This window comes from Phoenix dactylifera, chromosome 4 (genome assembly GCF_009389715.1).
Source record: "Phoenix dactylifera cultivar Barhee BC4 chromosome 4, palm_55x_up_171113_PBpolish2nd_filt_p, whole genome shotgun sequence".
NCBI classification, from domain to species: Eukaryota; Viridiplantae; Streptophyta; class Magnoliopsida; order Arecales; family Arecaceae; genus Phoenix; species Phoenix dactylifera.
This window is the reverse complement of record NC_052395.1, coordinates 5,974,995-5,991,386: the sequence shown is the minus strand read 5'-3', so window position 1 is coordinate 5,991,386 and position 16,392 is coordinate 5,974,995. Positions and strand designations below refer to the sequence as shown.

General features: G+C 39.3%; 1 protein-coding gene and 1 long non-coding RNA gene across 3 annotated transcripts in view; one reads left to right on the top strand and one right to left on the bottom strand.

Moving 5' to 3' along the window:
• The window catches only part of LOC103717855 (protein unc-13 homolog), a 36,281-nt gene extending 34,682 nt beyond the window's left edge, over positions 1 to 1,599 (top strand). Inside the window, exon 5 of the mRNA XM_008806394.4 lies at positions 60 to 1,599. Coding sequence (XP_008804616.2) covers positions 60 to 982 — 923 coding nt within the window. The 3' untranslated portion in view covers positions 983 to 1,599. The remainder of the gene's footprint in view (positions 1 to 59) is intronic.
• Positions 148 to 10,216, bottom strand: LOC120110440. 2 transcript variants are annotated; one of them, XR_005511402.1, is made up of 3 exons: positions 9,565 to 10,216; positions 5,313 to 5,702; positions 148 to 265 (listed from the first exon to the last, which is right to left on the bottom strand). It is a non-coding gene; the product is annotated as an uncharacterized LOC120110440 (long non-coding RNA). The 2 variants fall into 2 exon arrangements; XR_005511403.1 differs by lacking the exon at positions 148 to 265 and adding an exon at positions 3,557 to 4,929.
• Between the last annotated feature and the right edge of the window lie 6,176 nt (positions 10,217 to 16,392).

Below are 16,392 nucleotides of genomic sequence, written 5' to 3'. Positions count from 1 at the left end.
AACTTTATGAGGTGTCAATGTCATTATATTTTGTCACTAATTCTACTTTTAATTTCTAGGAACACGCAATACTTTTATCCCTGCACTGCCAGCATTAACCAGATGTGAGGTTGGTTCAAAGTTGTGGAAGAAAAAAGAGAAATCACAAACCTTACAGAAAAGGAGATCACAAGTCAGATCAATGAATGGAGGTGATTCTTTTGGCTTGCCACAGCTATGCGTACGTATGAATACACTTCACCATATCCGAACAGAGCTGGATAATCTGGAGAAGAAAATAAGAACTTGTTTAAGAAATGTTGAATCTGCCCAAGCAGATATATCTAATGGATTGGAAATCAAGTTTGAGATTTCTCTAGTCGCTTGTCAAGAAGGGATTCAGCAACTGTGTGAGACAACAGCATACAAGGTGATCTTCCATGATCTAAGTCATGTTCTGTGGGATGGCTTATATGTTGGTGAGACTGCTTCTTCAAGAATAGATACTTTACTGAAAGAACTTGACCCTATTCTCGAGATGATATCAACCACCGTGCATGACAGAGTGCGAAATCGTGTGATAACAGCATTAATGAAAGCTTCTTTTGATGGGTTTTTGCTAGTGCTTCTTGCGGGTGGCCCATCTCGTGCTCTCTCTCGCCAAGATTCTCAGATAATAGAGGAAGATTTCAGGTCTCTCAAAGCCTTGTACTTGGCTGATGGTGATGGGTTGCCAGAGGAATTGGTTGAGAAGGCTTCAACCCAAGTGAGAAATGTGCTACCCCTATTTCGCACTGATTCAGAAAGCCTCGTCGAGCGGTTCAAACGTATGATGGCAGAGGCATATGGTTCTGCAGCCAAATCGAGGTTCCCATTGCCGCCTACTTCGGGGCATTGGAGCCCAACTGAGGCAAATACAATATTGCGCGTCTTATGCTACAGGAATGATGAGGCTGCCACAAGGTTTCTTAAGAAAACTTATAACCTCCCCAAAAAGCTGTGACCAGTTGGCGGAGTCCATAACAGCTGTGGTAGATCAGTCAGTAGTTGTGTGGATGACTTTCTTGTATGTACTCTGCATATCTGAGATATCAGCCTTGATAAGAATCTTCTCAATCTCTTTGGTGGATCTGATTGCTTCATGTGAAGCATATTACAATTATTCTAGTGCTGTACAGCAGAAATACCTCAGAGTAATGCTTGCTACGCCACATTGCTACAGGACTTGATTTACTTCAGGCAGGCTTCATCCAGTGTAATTTGACTTACCAAACGAGCATCCGTTTGGTTTGTGAGGAGTTATGAGGTGGAACTGGATGAGCATTCCCACGGTTCTTTCATAGCAGCAGGATCTCATGGAGCCTAAAATGTTACTCTCACCACATTTAGAAGCATTCTTTGGTTCGGTTGAAGCTTTTGGGTTTCGTCATCACATTCTTCTACTTTTAATCTATCTTTTACTGACTCTATATGCCGCTGATAAGTTGAAGGAAATCTATTGTGAATAAGTTACTGGATAGCTTTTTTACTGCTTATGCATCGTATAATGTTATGTATCAAGAGATCTAGAGTTTGTATTGGGTGCCCATTTATATAATTCTCTAGTTTGAATTTGTGGGAGGGACTGGAGTTGTGACTACATTTTTCTCGTGCTGGATGTAGTGTTCTCTGGACATCCGTAATGTTTGGGATCCCAGCTTTACAGTTGAGCAACAGTTTCCTGTTGTCTTTCATTGATCTCGCTATTCCTGCTCGAGGAACATTTGGCTGGCAGTGGTGCAAAGTTCATCATCTCCATGATATATTGGGGGTTACCCACGGCCTCCATTTAAGGTGTGGCCTGCAATGTTGTTTCATCCTGTGTGGTCTCTGCAAGAGTAGCAAGGTACCAATCGTCTCCAAATTGTAGCATGTCATGGGTCTCCGGAGGGGCCGAAAGATGCAACGTAGGTTCCATAGTTTGGGGAACACACCCTATCATGATGGACAAAACATGTGTCCTTAGAGCTGGTCATCCGCTCCCTTTTCATCTCAAAAGTCCCACCAATTTTATGCAAATTAGTGGGGTGCCAATGTCTAGATATTTCAACATTCGGTCATCTATTTATCGAATTGTACATATTTGACACTAGTCAACTAATATTCCAAGTTGTTCCAACCAAAAAGGCTACCTGGCTACTACTGGATTACAGGGGGTAGATTAATTGATCTTTTGGGATTGGATCCTTCCTGAAAAGGAAAATTGCTGAACCATGGAAGTTCGCTACGTCCTGAATTGCTGATTTGGCAACTCTATACCAAGTTATCAACTAATCAATTAACCTCATGTATTGGCAACAAATTCCAAAATTTGCACCAATCCTCATTTACCACATGGTAAGAGAATTGCGTGCAAATAATAAGAGAGAGAGAGACGCGGAGTCGCAGTCTCTCTCTCTCTTGAATGCGTATATTTAAAACAATCCAAATGGACTGCAGGACCTATATCTCATAACATTTATTGCTTCTCTTACCATATGGCAAGAGAATCGTTAGTGTGCGCATGACAGCAGCCCGAACAAAACAAGTATTGTGTTTTGCAAACCAAGAAAAACAGACATCTATTGGAAGATATACTTGAGCACAGGGGCATCTACAGGTATCATGTACCTTTTTCCCCCAAAAAAGAGAGGCTACAGAACAGACAGTCATAGGGGTTCAGTGCCTTCCATCCGACTAGTATTAACTTTTGCAACAAATGGCATCCAGTGATTCCTGTGATGGTAGATGTCTTTCGCTTTAAGTGCATAAAATGAGTTCTGGTGGTTAATGTAGTTGGAAACAATACAAACTACATTCATAATAAACCCGGAGGGCACAACGAGATCCTTTGCAAATATGTCCTCAGATGGCTCCATCTATACAGCAGTTCTGACATCCGTGAATCTGATCATGATTAGCGAGCCAATCTGCTTTAAAATTGGCCTTTTGTTATATATAAGAAAGAATCACCCCTTGAAACTGAGAGACAAGGACCTACATTTCTTGCAAAATTTGTTCAAATTCTGCTGGCCAAACAGCTTTGTCATTAGGATATGTTACCAAGCATTAGGCATCCATCTCTACCCAAATACTTTTTATTAGAAAATTGCAATAACTTCTCATATTGCTTCTTTAACAGCAATCCTCCAAGCTTGGGATCGACATCTGCAACCCATCACCCATGTTTGTTTTCTATGGTTTTCTTTTAAGACTGTGCCATAATAGACAGCCTGTCTCATGGATGACTACTAGGGACATTAATAGCTAGAAGGCAATCAATATATCAGCATTTCCTTTTAATCGTCTAATTCTTGATATCCTCAAGTTTCTTACTATTGCAATCAACTAGAGGATGTCAGTCTTGCAGAATAGCATATTCCCATGATTGACAGGTTAATTAACCTCTGAGAAATTTCAGTCAATTAAAATATAGAAAAATGGCAGACAATATACACTTTAAACTAGCAAGGTAAGCAAAATTTAGCTATAAATCCACAACATGAAAAGAATCCTACGTGAAAATCAAACCCACAAAACTAGCTGGAATATTAAGGTTTTTTTTTTCTAGACTCAAAAAGGCACCCTTGAGATGCCACTTCTTTTGGGGATAACTAGATACATACCTTATTGCTACCTGTTAAGTAGTTCGACCATTTTTGGTTGAGATATCTTCAAATAATTAAAACTTCCACATATGCATTCAAATGACAACTAATGCCTTAATAATCAGATGAAAAAATCAATCAACTCATATTTACTTATACCGTACCAAATCTATCCAATGAATGCACATGCACACATACAATTTCCATTGTTTTAACTTTTTTTTTTTTTTGCTAGGAATCGTTTTAACTTATTCACAGTAATTTCTAGATCTGTCTAGAATAAACACTATTTACCTATGACTAAACTAAAGAATTCTAGTATCTTCAGAAACTTTCTAAATCATGCAGAGCATATAAATGAAACGCTGAATTCAAGTGCTATCGCGAATGTTCCAATTCATAAATGTATATAACCAACAAGTTAAGTTCAATCCTATAAAAAGCTATGGAGGGTTAAGATATCGAATTCAGGCTCTTACACGAGAGTTCCAATACATAGTGTAAAGGCAACAAACAGAGTTCAATCCCATAAAAGGTGATGGTTGAGGGCTAAGATAGGTTATCTAACTGAGCTATCTGCCCTGTGATAAACCCTATGAAGCCAAGAGTGTCCACCATGCCCCTTGTGGCCATCAACGTGCTCAGAACCACTGGAGTGGATCTTTTAGATGCCATACACATCTGTTCCGTACCATCCATGCCTAAGATCCCAGCTTCCCAGCCTCATTCAAGCACTGTCCTTTGCTTAAGATGGTTTTAGAGTGCAGATCCAAGTCCTAGGCCAGCACAATTTGGGGTCGATAGTTGGGAACTTGGGATCAAACCCCAATTTTAAACCTCATCCAGTGAATACAATCTAATCTGCCAAGTCTTCATTGATAGAAATCATGTTCACTACCAGAGAACTGCTTGTTTAGCAGGCTGGAGGATACCTATCTGTTAGTACTCGATTTGATGCTTGATTTTTATTTCTTATTCTCTCGTAAAGACATTGACTTTCAGAGTTGTACATAGTATACATCATCAATATTTACAAACGAAGCCAAAACATATATTGGTACTTCTGCCACTGATGCCGGTACCATGCCCAGATGAAAAAGGGTGGCAGCTTGACATGGTTGAAACCCATTCATCTGCCTGTGCATAACTTGTATGCAAAAACTCTTGGCAAATCTAGAATATTAAAGAAAAGAGAGTTTGAATTAAATGAATTCTCTAAACTATCCACACTGATACATGAGTGCCATTTCAACACCATCTAAGGTCCTCTGCATACTTCGGAATAGGATTCCCTCATTTGTAACTTGGTCCTAGAAAAGGAAGCCTGTAATTCATTTGTATCACTTTGGCACTGCCTCTGCTATACATCCTCTTTTATGGGAACTTAATGTTGTGTGGCTACATAGCGTTACTTCTTGAGACTGACAGATTACTGTTATCATACAATATGCACTACATACCAGACTACATTGACGTAAGGCTCTACATTGTGTTCATCATGATAAAGCAATTATGTCATAGATTTGTTGTCTAGTTCTAGAGAATGTAAAATCTATATCTTTGTATCTACATAATTACCTATCAAAGGAAAAGGTTTTCCTCATTATATCCATCTACAATGACACCTTACTTCAATGTCTGAAAATTTATAAACCCTTTTCTAAGCAGTAAAGTTTATTTTTGAGCAGTGTATATGTTCAAGCCTACCTTTTCCTTCGTCGCCCTTCACAGCTATATCAGTTTCCTTAAGCTTTCCATACAAAGCATGTCTAAGGAATCCCTGGCATGGCGAAAATACCAGTTTCTATTCTTCATCTGCATAGTACTGGACAAAGATATTCAAAGCAATGAATTGATAAGCAAGAAAAATGGCAATCTTTAATTAGCTCTTGTAAGAATAAAATAGCAAGTTGAGATTCTGATTGGTCAGGTAAATCCACACTAAACTGTAGGAATATGTAGTACCATGCTCTGCAAATCCAGCAAAATTTGTTCTAGGTGGTGTAGCCCAAACCTGGAGAGATGGCTGAGCACAAAGTCATCTTCAGATTGAAATATATATCCAACAGGCAATCATAGTAGTTGGAAATTTGTTGGCTGCCAAATTAATTTGGAAACTCAGTGTATACAGCAATTCCCATAACAAGGGTCAGCATAAACATAAAAGCAATCTCCATTTTTAAATCAATAGCTACAGATTGTTAAGGCAAGGATTAAGAAAGACAAAAAGGACTGGAAGATGGGTTGATAGTGCTAATTGACTTAAAACTGCCAGTGCGGTGCTACTGTCTCATTATCATTGTTGGTGCTGCTAAACTGGGTGGATGGATGCACAAGATTTGCTGGCACAAGTGACACGACAATAGCCTCTATACTTAATGGCCCATTGGACCAAGCTCAGGAATGTCTACCCCCATTGTGTAGCTTATTTCTAGCCTATGTGCTGACCTACCAAAAAGAAGGAACATGTGGTGTACGCACTACTGATTGATAACAATTCTGATCAGTATTTTTTAGCATAAACTGATAAGGATAATTTAAGAACTATATAAAAAGGTATCAACATCAGCTCATTTTCTATCTCTATGCATATTTGGAATATTTATGGAAACACAACATAAAAGTTGCAGGAACCATATCAATATAAAGCAATGAATCCTTGTAAGCACTACCACTAGTACCTAAACTAACAAAACATGTACACATACGACACAAATTATCATGAGGTAGAAGTATATTGACTTGATCACAAATGTTTGCATCTGCAATTTGCCTTCCTACTGTATAAGCTCCACAATGAGACTAACTGCATCATATGCTTCACTTCCCAATTTTAAGAAGTACAGAAAACAGGGGTTGTTTGTCTGTTTCTTATGAATGTATTATTACGAGGTAGATTTGTTTAAATATTGAAATCTTTCATTGTCAGAGGTTGCATCATCAGATGACACATTGGCAGATAACCTCTATTGTGATGACACCATTATACTGATTATATACCTTGCAAGCTTGTCTTAACACGAAATTAGCACTGAGGACTGCAATGGGCTTTAAAGTGGAGATATGGCTAACACAAGCTTTGCTAGAGGACTTATGAGTCCAGGTGTAACACCAACATGATTAACCCCTAGAAGTACTGATGACAGTTGTGTTCTGACAGGAGGTTAATCTGGAAGTTCACTTCTAGGTTCATAAATCTAGTTTTTAAGGCAATACAGCAGATGTGTTGCACCAGCAATTTCTTAGATTTTTGTTTTTCCTAAAAGGTGGAGCGGAAAATATTATCTTAGAACGCAACATACAAAAAAAGTATTAGGATTAAATGAGGCTTATATTGAGTAGGTGATAATGCCTTCTGGTTTATCTAGATTCTCCAAAAACTCTAATGCTTTAATACATATAAATTATCATAAATGAAAACCTTTCCACTGGAACAAATGCTGCTATTACTCTGATGAAATTCTCACTACAGCCAATTGGAGATACATAGCTTAAAGTTGTTTACTTTAAACACTTTCAAGGACTTACCATTATAATATTTGTTAACTTAAGTATACATGTTTTGTATGATTCTAAGTTTCTAACAAAATCATTTGGAGGAGGATAGTCTTATACAATAGCATGGTCCCCTCATCAACGTGTTATCTTTACACTAATATATTTCACATGAATAATTCTCAAAGAATGGTAGGCACCATACACCTTTAAGCATTAGTCCATTATCATCAATCAAGACCTGGAGGTCATGGTTTCGGAACACGGAATAGCCTCTTTGCACATGAGGTTAAGGTTGCATACACATGACCCTCCCTAGACCCCGCAATGGTGAGAGTCATGTACACTTGGCTTCGCTCTTTTAAGACCATGAATTTAAGTGCCAGTTGGTATAGATATCGTGCCAAAACCATACAAGCACGGAACAGTAGAATGGTACAGCTTGTGCTCTAGCACTTGGCATGTTGTCATGCTAGCATGGACTAAGTGTGCCAAGCACTGGCATGGAATAACAAGACATGCTACTGCAATGCTAGTGCAAGGCTAACATGCATTGGCACATAATACTTCAATTCTCAATCAAACACAAATTTATGACACATAAGAGCAAAGAAAAGCCATATATAAGTTACCATTCAAACTTCAAATTCACACACTTAGCTAAAGATTTACGATAAGTTATGCACTTAATGGAACATCTGGCCTATGTCTCATAAAATTATGTATATCATTCAATATTTTTTTAGATATATCCTATTAATAATATTTAATGAGAAACAAAATAAGAAAAATATTTTTCACTTTACATGGTCACAATACTTTCTACAATTGTCTACAACAAGCATGTGTCTTCATATGTGTCCATTTCCCCCAACTTCATCAATATGAACTGAATGAATTCAAGTCCTCTTTTGAGATCATGTTTTGTTCACAACGTCAATGCCATATCAAATTTCAGGTCTCTCTCGAACATTTGAATTCATGCAATAGTTTTTACGGAATTAAATAAGATATCAGGCTTGTGCTCTTTCTTGAACCTTCAAAATACATGCCATGACACTAGATTCATGCTCTTTGTCGAAAATTCAAATTCATAAAACTGTTATAGGGAATTAAATGAGACATTTAAACTCGTGTTCTTTCTCGAATCTTCGAATTCATGCAACGGTCACACTCTTTCTCGAACCTTTGAATTCATGCAACGGTCACACTCTTTCTCGAACCTTTGAATTCATGCAATGGTCACACTCTTTCTCAAACCTTTGAATTCATGCAATAGTTGTCCCCTTTTTTCAAGAGTTCACATACTCTATAATCCACTATGGACTGGAGAGGGCATGTCGGCCAATCACAGCCATTTGCATGTGGTGATATGGCCATGATTGAGTGGGCCCTACACAGCACATGAACATCATACCATGGGGTCCACTCAGTAATGGTCATTGTGCCATATATGGACGGCCGTGATTGGATGACTGGCACTCACACATCCAACCCTAGATTGGAGAGGATCTCGACTCCTTTCTCAAACCTTTAAATTCATACAATAGTTATAAAAAAATTAAATAAGACATTTAGACCCATGCTCCTCCTAAAACCTTCACATTCATGCAAAGATTTAATGGAATTAATTGAGAGACCTAAACTTGTGCTCTTTCTCGAACTTTCAGACTCATGTAACGGGTCATAACGAATTAAGTGAGATACTTGTACCTGTGCTCGTTCTCAAACCTTCAAATTCATGCAACAGTTATGAGTAATTAATTAGACCCTTAGATTTGGGCTCTTTCTTCGAATTCATGCAATGGTTATATGAAATTAAATAAAACAAAGTTCTAGCGATTGTCGAACCTTCAAATTTATGCGACCGTTATACAAAATTAAATGAGACATTGAGACTCATGCTCTTTCTCGAACCTCCAAAATCATGCAATGGTTAAAAGGAATTGAATGAGACCCTAGACCTGCACTCTCACGAACCTTCGAATTCATGCAGCAATTAAAATGAATTGAATTAAACATTAGACCGATGCTATTTCTTAAACTTTTGAATTCATGCAAGGGTTGAATAGAATTGAATGAGAGACTTGAACTCACGCTATCTCGAACCTTCAAAATCATGCAATGGTTGACAGGAATTAAATGAGACACTAAACATGCTCTCTCTCAAATTCATACAACAGTTGAATAGAATTGAATTAGATATTAGACCTGTGGTCTTTCTCGAACCTTCAAAATCATGCAATGGCTAAAAGAAATTAAATGAGACACACCCTCTCGAACCTTCGAATTCATGCAATGGTTGAATAGATTTGAACTAGACATTAGATCGATGTTCTTTTTAAAACCTCGAAATACAATGCACCGGCTATGCAGAATTAACTGAGACATTAAACTCCTGTTCTTTCTGGAACTTTCAAATTCATGCTTATAAAAGGGGGATAGGGGGGGTTCAGAAGCTTACTCAGACGAGCCATCAGCCCACAATAAACTCCATGAAGCCAAAAGAGCCATCCTCCTCCTCGCGGGCATCACCGCCATGCCGAGAGGCATTGGAGGTGAATCCCTCCGATGCTCCCACCATCCGTTCCATGTCACCCGCACCTAAGCTCCGTCCGGCCCATCTCCAGCCGAGCAACCTTTCCCTGATCGCGCAGCCTCGCGGGGCTGCTCCCATCCGCGCTCCCAGGGGATGGATCGCCTGACCGCGGTGGTCTTGGGCGAGCCCGAGACTTCCACGGAAGCCTTCCGCCTCCCATCAGCGAACACATGGGAGCGGACAGACCTCGGCACCATAGGGGAAGGAGGTGGGCAGAGAAGACGGCCCTCGTCACGGGTGATGCCAGTCGCGGGGGTGTGTCCGGCGTCGAAAAGGCTGCGGTGCGGGATGGGTCGTCCGTCAGGCACTGTTCTGCATGGATGCTTGAAAGAAAAAACATACGTGCAGCGAAGAGCGGCGTCGTCGAGACGGACAGCGGCGAGGGCCATCGAATGGAGAAGATGCCGGGTTTTCTGGCGGTGCCTTTGATAGGGTGAAGCGAGAGGCCAGCAGGGGGCCAGAAGAAGTCTTGGAAGGGAATTAGGCTGTCCGATGCACCCCATGACCTGGTGGGTTTGGGCCAATCAGGGGTTCCCTTTTTCAAGTTAGGCCTGGATAGGATCCAAAAGGCCGGAGGTGAAGGCATAGACTTCGTCATTAGAGATAGAGATCATGACTCCAGACTATTGGCGATGAAGGGCCAACAGATTTTCGATTCTTCGGTGGTGTTTGCTGAGCTTAGAGCCACCTGAGAGGACATATCCTATGCCCGACGGACACTTGGTGCGGACCACATCATCTTCGAGGACGACTCGACCATAGTGATTGATTGGATCAGGGGTTAGAGATGTGCAGACGAGAGCAGGCCGTTGCTTCTTGACATTCGCGGACTCTTGTAGAAGTGTGGTACCCATCAGACTACACACGTATACAGGAAAACGGATTGTGCAGCTGATTGAATCATTTTCTATGCAGCTCACCATCCTGAAGGTTTTGTTTGGAGGGAGCGCGATATAGTGTCGGAGTCTTTTCTGCTTTGTTATTTTCGAATTTTGTTGATCGCATCCACACTCGTAAAGTGTGAACCATTGTTGTACCAAAAAAAAAAAAAAGAAAAAAAAGGCTGGGTCTGATTTTTTTTGAATTATTTTTTTTAATTTTTGTGGTTCGAAGTGGGCGTACCTGGATTCCACCTCATCAAATTGTTCAAAAAAAAAAAAATCAAAGTGCCACTTGGAATTCGACATTTTAGCTAATTCCTTTACTTGGAAAATGATTAATTACATGGAACCACTCCATTGAGTTTGGTTTTTAATATGCGATACACTCCCAGACAAAATTTACTTGTACCTACAATTCCAAGCATCGATTGTAGCTTTATAAAAATATTCGGTTTGAAGGGCTTGGAACCTTACTATCGCCCTTCAATTGATGCAGAAGATCCAATGCTTTTAATTGCACTGATTTCGCAGCCTATGGTCTGTACTCAAGAATTTGGAGTATGCCATATGAATTTTCTCCAGGTTCTTGCCAAACATTGAGTACCTTGCCTAAACTGGTTCGGCTGCCCTCGCTTTCCTGCATCCGAAAAGTTTTTCAGCGTGGTTGATGTGCATATAGAGAATCTCTCATCAAACTTCACACATCTTGAGCAGCTATTATAATTTAATGATCTAATGTACCTCACTACATCTCAAATATCCCACGGTAGTCAGCTATTATAATTGAAAATTATCAAGCTTCATGGTGTGACTCTTGCAACTTTCGTATGATTAGAAAGTCAATATTTCATCAAGCTTTTACCGGGTAAGAGCAGCTTAGTTTATGATCAAGGGAAGAGAACTTTGGATCTAAGAGCATATAGGCAGGAAGAATATATCAGATGAACTGCAATGGAGGCTTGGGAAACATCTCCAGGTTAATGTCATAACCTAACAATCCCTTTAGTTTAATATTTCTAAGTTATAATGAGCCTTGACACTGTTGCTATCCAATTTATAAGAAAGTGTCACCTCGATGACAAGGTGAAGTCTACAAAGAGTAAACTGCACCAGGTGGAGAAGTGCAACTTTTGAGCTTATTTAGGGTCTGTTTGCAAACAATTATCATCTACCTGTACAAAAATGTATGTAGCATTAATTAGGGCAACTACAGTTTTCTGCTGTTATTTGCCATTTACTTGTTATGTATCTTGAATGAGAAAAATAAAAAGACAAACAAGATAAGAGACAATGAACTAATCTTCTATTACATTCTGCTCCAATTATTAACTCAACTAGCTACTCTAGATATAGAGCTAATGCCCAACGGCTATATGCATAAAAGTAGAAATATGCAGCCACTAACTCCTAGATAAGTGCCCAACGTACAAACAAAATAACAAACCGAAAGACTCGGTAAATACATGCAACAAGACTCCACTACCACCTGAAGACTAGGACAATATTCAACTAAATACCAAAATAAATATTTAGTAAATACTTCCAACAATCCCTCCCTTAAACTGAATGTTTGAAACATCAGTTTAATGAAGATTAGTTGCAATTGCACCCTCCCTCAAATTGAACTCTCCAAAGTACGAACACCAAGCAGCTTCCTGAGCTTCTGAAACGCAATCAATTTGAGGGGCTTTATGAGTATGTCAGCAACTTGGTCTTCACTCATGCAATAGATGAGATCAATCATTTCTTCTCTTGTGAGATTCCTCAAGAAATGATATTTTACATCAATATGCTTGCTTCTTCTATCTAAAATAGGATTTTTGGAGAGCTTTATTGCTGAACTGCTATCACAATAAATGGGAGTAGGCCATTCTTGCTTGAAACGAAGCTCCTCAAGAATTTTTCGCAACCAAATTGCTTGGCAAGCACACGCCGTTGCTGCTACAAACTCGACTTCCGTAGTTGATAAAGTTACAATTGATTGCTTCCTTGATGACCATGAAACTGCTCCTGAGCCCATCATAAAAACATAACCAGATGTGCTCTTTCTATCATCTATGTCTCCGGCATAATCACTGTCTGTAAAGCCAAACAAATCTGACTTTTCACCCTTCTGGTAGAACAGCCCATAATTAGCAGTACCTTGCAAGTATCGAAAAATTCTTTTTGCAGTCAAGAGATGAATCGCTTTTGGGCACTCCATGTACCTGCTAATCAGACTTACAACATACATTATTTCTGGCCTTGCTGCTGTCAAATACATCAAGCTCCCCACAATTTGCTTGTAAAGAGTGCTATCAACCTTTCTTCCTTCAGGATCTCTAACAAGCTTTAGACCTATTTCAGTAGGTGTGCTAACAGGATTGCAATTCTTCATTTGAAACCTATCTAGAACTTCTTGCACATAATTCTTTTGAGAAATAACAGCACCGGCAGAGGATTGCACTACTTCTATGCCAAGAAAATAATGCATCATTCCAAGATCAGACATATCAAATTCAATCATCATGGACTCCTTAAGTTTTTCAAACATGGCCCTATCATTTCCAGTGTAAATCAAATCATCCACATATAAACAAACAATGAGCATTTTTCCTCCATCTCCAATCTTTGTAAAAAGTGTATGCTCATATGGACATTTTTAAAATCCCTCCTCAGAAAAATAAGCATCTATACGACTATACCAAGCTCTTGGAGTTTGTTTTAGTCCATATAGTGCCTTTTTTAATTTATATACCTTATGCTCATCTCCAATCTTAACATAACTAGGAGGTTGATCAATAAATACCTGTTCTTCCAAGTCTCCATGTACGAAAGCCGATTTCACGTCCAGCTGAAAGATAGGCCATGAATATTGTGCTGCCAATGCGATCACTAATCTGATTGTATCATGCCTTGCAACAGAAGCAAACACTTTTTTGTAGTCGACACCAAACTTTTGCTTATAGCCTTTAGCTACTAAGTGCGCCTTGTATTTGTCGACTTCGCCATTCTCCTTCAACTTTGTCTTGTACACCCACTTGACACCAATTGTTTTGTGTCCTTTTTTGGAAGATTAGTCAACTCCCAAGTGTTGTTCCTTTCAATGGCTGCAATTTCATCATCCATCGCCTTCCGCCATTTTGATTCTTTGACAACCGCTTGGTAGGATCACAATCTGAAAACAGAGCAAAATGTGTAAGTGGGTCCTTAGATTGGTCAATTCCCGTTACCTAATAATCAGTCATCCATGTGGGTCTCCTTCAAACATGTTGAGGCCTTTGTTCTTCATCTAATTCAGCTACAAGTAGGCTTTGAGCAGCTACTAGAACATTTTGAGTGGCTTCTAGTTCTTGTACATTCTCCATAGGCTGCTGCCTTTTCTCAACACCATCAAAATCTGTTGGAATATGTTGTTTAACACCATTTTCATTCCATGACCAGATTCCTTCTTCATCGAAAAACGCATCACAACTGATAATGATTTTCTTGGTGCTAGGATTGTATAACTTATAAGCTTTTGATTGATCACTAACACCAAGAAAAATGCATTTTTCTCCCTTGTTATCTAGCTTTCTCCTCTTCTCATCTGGAATATGGGCATAAGCAATACACCCAAAAATTCTGAAATGACCTACAATCGGTTTTCGTCCGCTCCATGCTTCCTCTGGTGTCATATTTTGAACAGCAAGTGTGAGACTTCTGTTCAATATATGAATGCTCTAATTAACCGCTTCAGGCCATAAACTTTTTGGAATGCCACTCCTTGACAAAATGCTTCGCACCATATTTAGGATTGTACGATTCTTCCTCTCGCAAACACCGTTTTGTTGAGGCGTGCATACTGCTATAAGTTGCCTCTTGATTCCATGGGATTCACAAAAATTTGCAAATTCTTGTGAGTTGTATTCTCCACCCCGATCATTGTGAAGTATTTTTATTGGGCTACCAACTTCTTTCTCAACAAGCACTTTATAATTTTTAAAGGCTGCAAAAGCTTCAGATTTCTCTTGCATAAAATACATCCATGTTTTTCGACTAAAATCACCAATGAAGATGATTAAGCATCTTTTACCTCCATTAGAAGATGGATTTATTGGCCCACAAAGGTCGGAATGAACCAGCTCTAATGCCTTCTTTGCGCTCTATGATTTTCCTTGTGGAAATTGATTACAGTGTTGCTTGCTAACAACACATTCTGCACAAACTTGAGAGGAAGCTGTAATTTGAGGAAGACTCGTTACCATGTTCTTTTGTTGTAGTGTTTTTAATCCACCAAAATTCAGATGCCCATAGCGAAAGTGCCATAGCCATACCACATCCTTCAATTTCGCTCAGAAGCATGAATGGGTAGTGTTGTGGAGATAAAGCGAAAACATTCGATTTGTCGTCATGTTGACTCATGAGCGATAAGCCCAATTTTGCATCTTAAATTCGACATACTCCATCTTTAATAGAGATTTTATATCCCTTTTCTTAAAGCTGGCCAATGCTAAGCAAGTTTGTTTTCAAATATGGAGCAAACAAAAACATTAGAGATAGTCTGAATAGTACTTTTCCTGATTTGGATTGTTACCTTTCCTTTTCCCATGACAGATATTCTAGAATTGTCACCAAACTTCATATTATCATGAAAGGACTCATTCAAATCACAAAATGACGACTTGTCTCCACTCATATGATTGCTACAGCCTGTATCTATGTACCATAAGTTCTTGTTGGTTTCCTCCTTTGCATGAAAAACCATCAACAAGGATACCACATCTTCCTTCTCTATAAAATTAGATTTTTCACCATGTATTTTGGACAAATTAGTTCGACATTCTGACTGATAGTGGCCATACCTATGACATTTGTAGCACTCAACATTAGACTTGTCTGCTAACTTTGGTTTGTAAGTAGTTGAGTGGTGGCCTCCTCGTCCTCTTCCTCTTCCTTGAAATTGATTATCTTGGTGTTGGTGTTGTTGTTGGTTTCCACAATCATTGTTTCCTCTGCCTCTGCCTCTACCTCATCCTCTATCTGCACTACTTTTGTGTCGAGTGATTTTCAGTTGAGACCTTCAATGCTTGCTCCTCTTTCTCCTGATGAATAATTTTATGCTCATGAACCAATAAAGAACTTTGTAATTCATCAATTGAAAGTTCATCAATATCATTAGGTTCTTCTATAGAACAGACAACAAAATTAAATTTTGGTGTCATGGATCGAAGAATCTTCTCAATAATGGCGACGTCCTCCGTCTTGTCGCAGTGGATCCGCATCTTGTTGACGATTGCCATCGTTCTTGAAAAATAATCTGTAACCGACTCTCCTAATTTCATTCGAAGCATTTCAAACTCCGAACGAAGTGCTTGAAGCTGCTGCCTCTTTGCCCTCGCCGATCCTTGGTACTTCTTCTTTATGGAATCCTCAATATGCTTGGTAGTGTTCTTGCAAAGAATGGTTTCCAAGATTGAGCGATCAATAGCTTGGAAGAGATAATTATCTTTTAACGGCTGCCCTTCAACATTAGTTCTCTGCTGGTCCGTTAGCACGGTGCCTGCTGCTGGTTCTCCTACTCCAACTTCAACAATCTGCCAATACTCTTTGATCTTTAGAAGTTCTCCATCAACATGCTCCAATGATCATAGTGACCATCGAAACGTGGAATAGCTGGTTGCACCAAAGTTGTCAGAAGCCATCATTCACTACTACTGCAAAAGGAAAAACAAGTGCAATAGAAAGAACGCTGCGGCTCTATACACTCTATCTCACAAACCCTTTTTCTTTTTTGGCTCTCACAACCTCTCAACCTTGCTTATCTCACTCTCCCGACAATCTGGGACCTGTG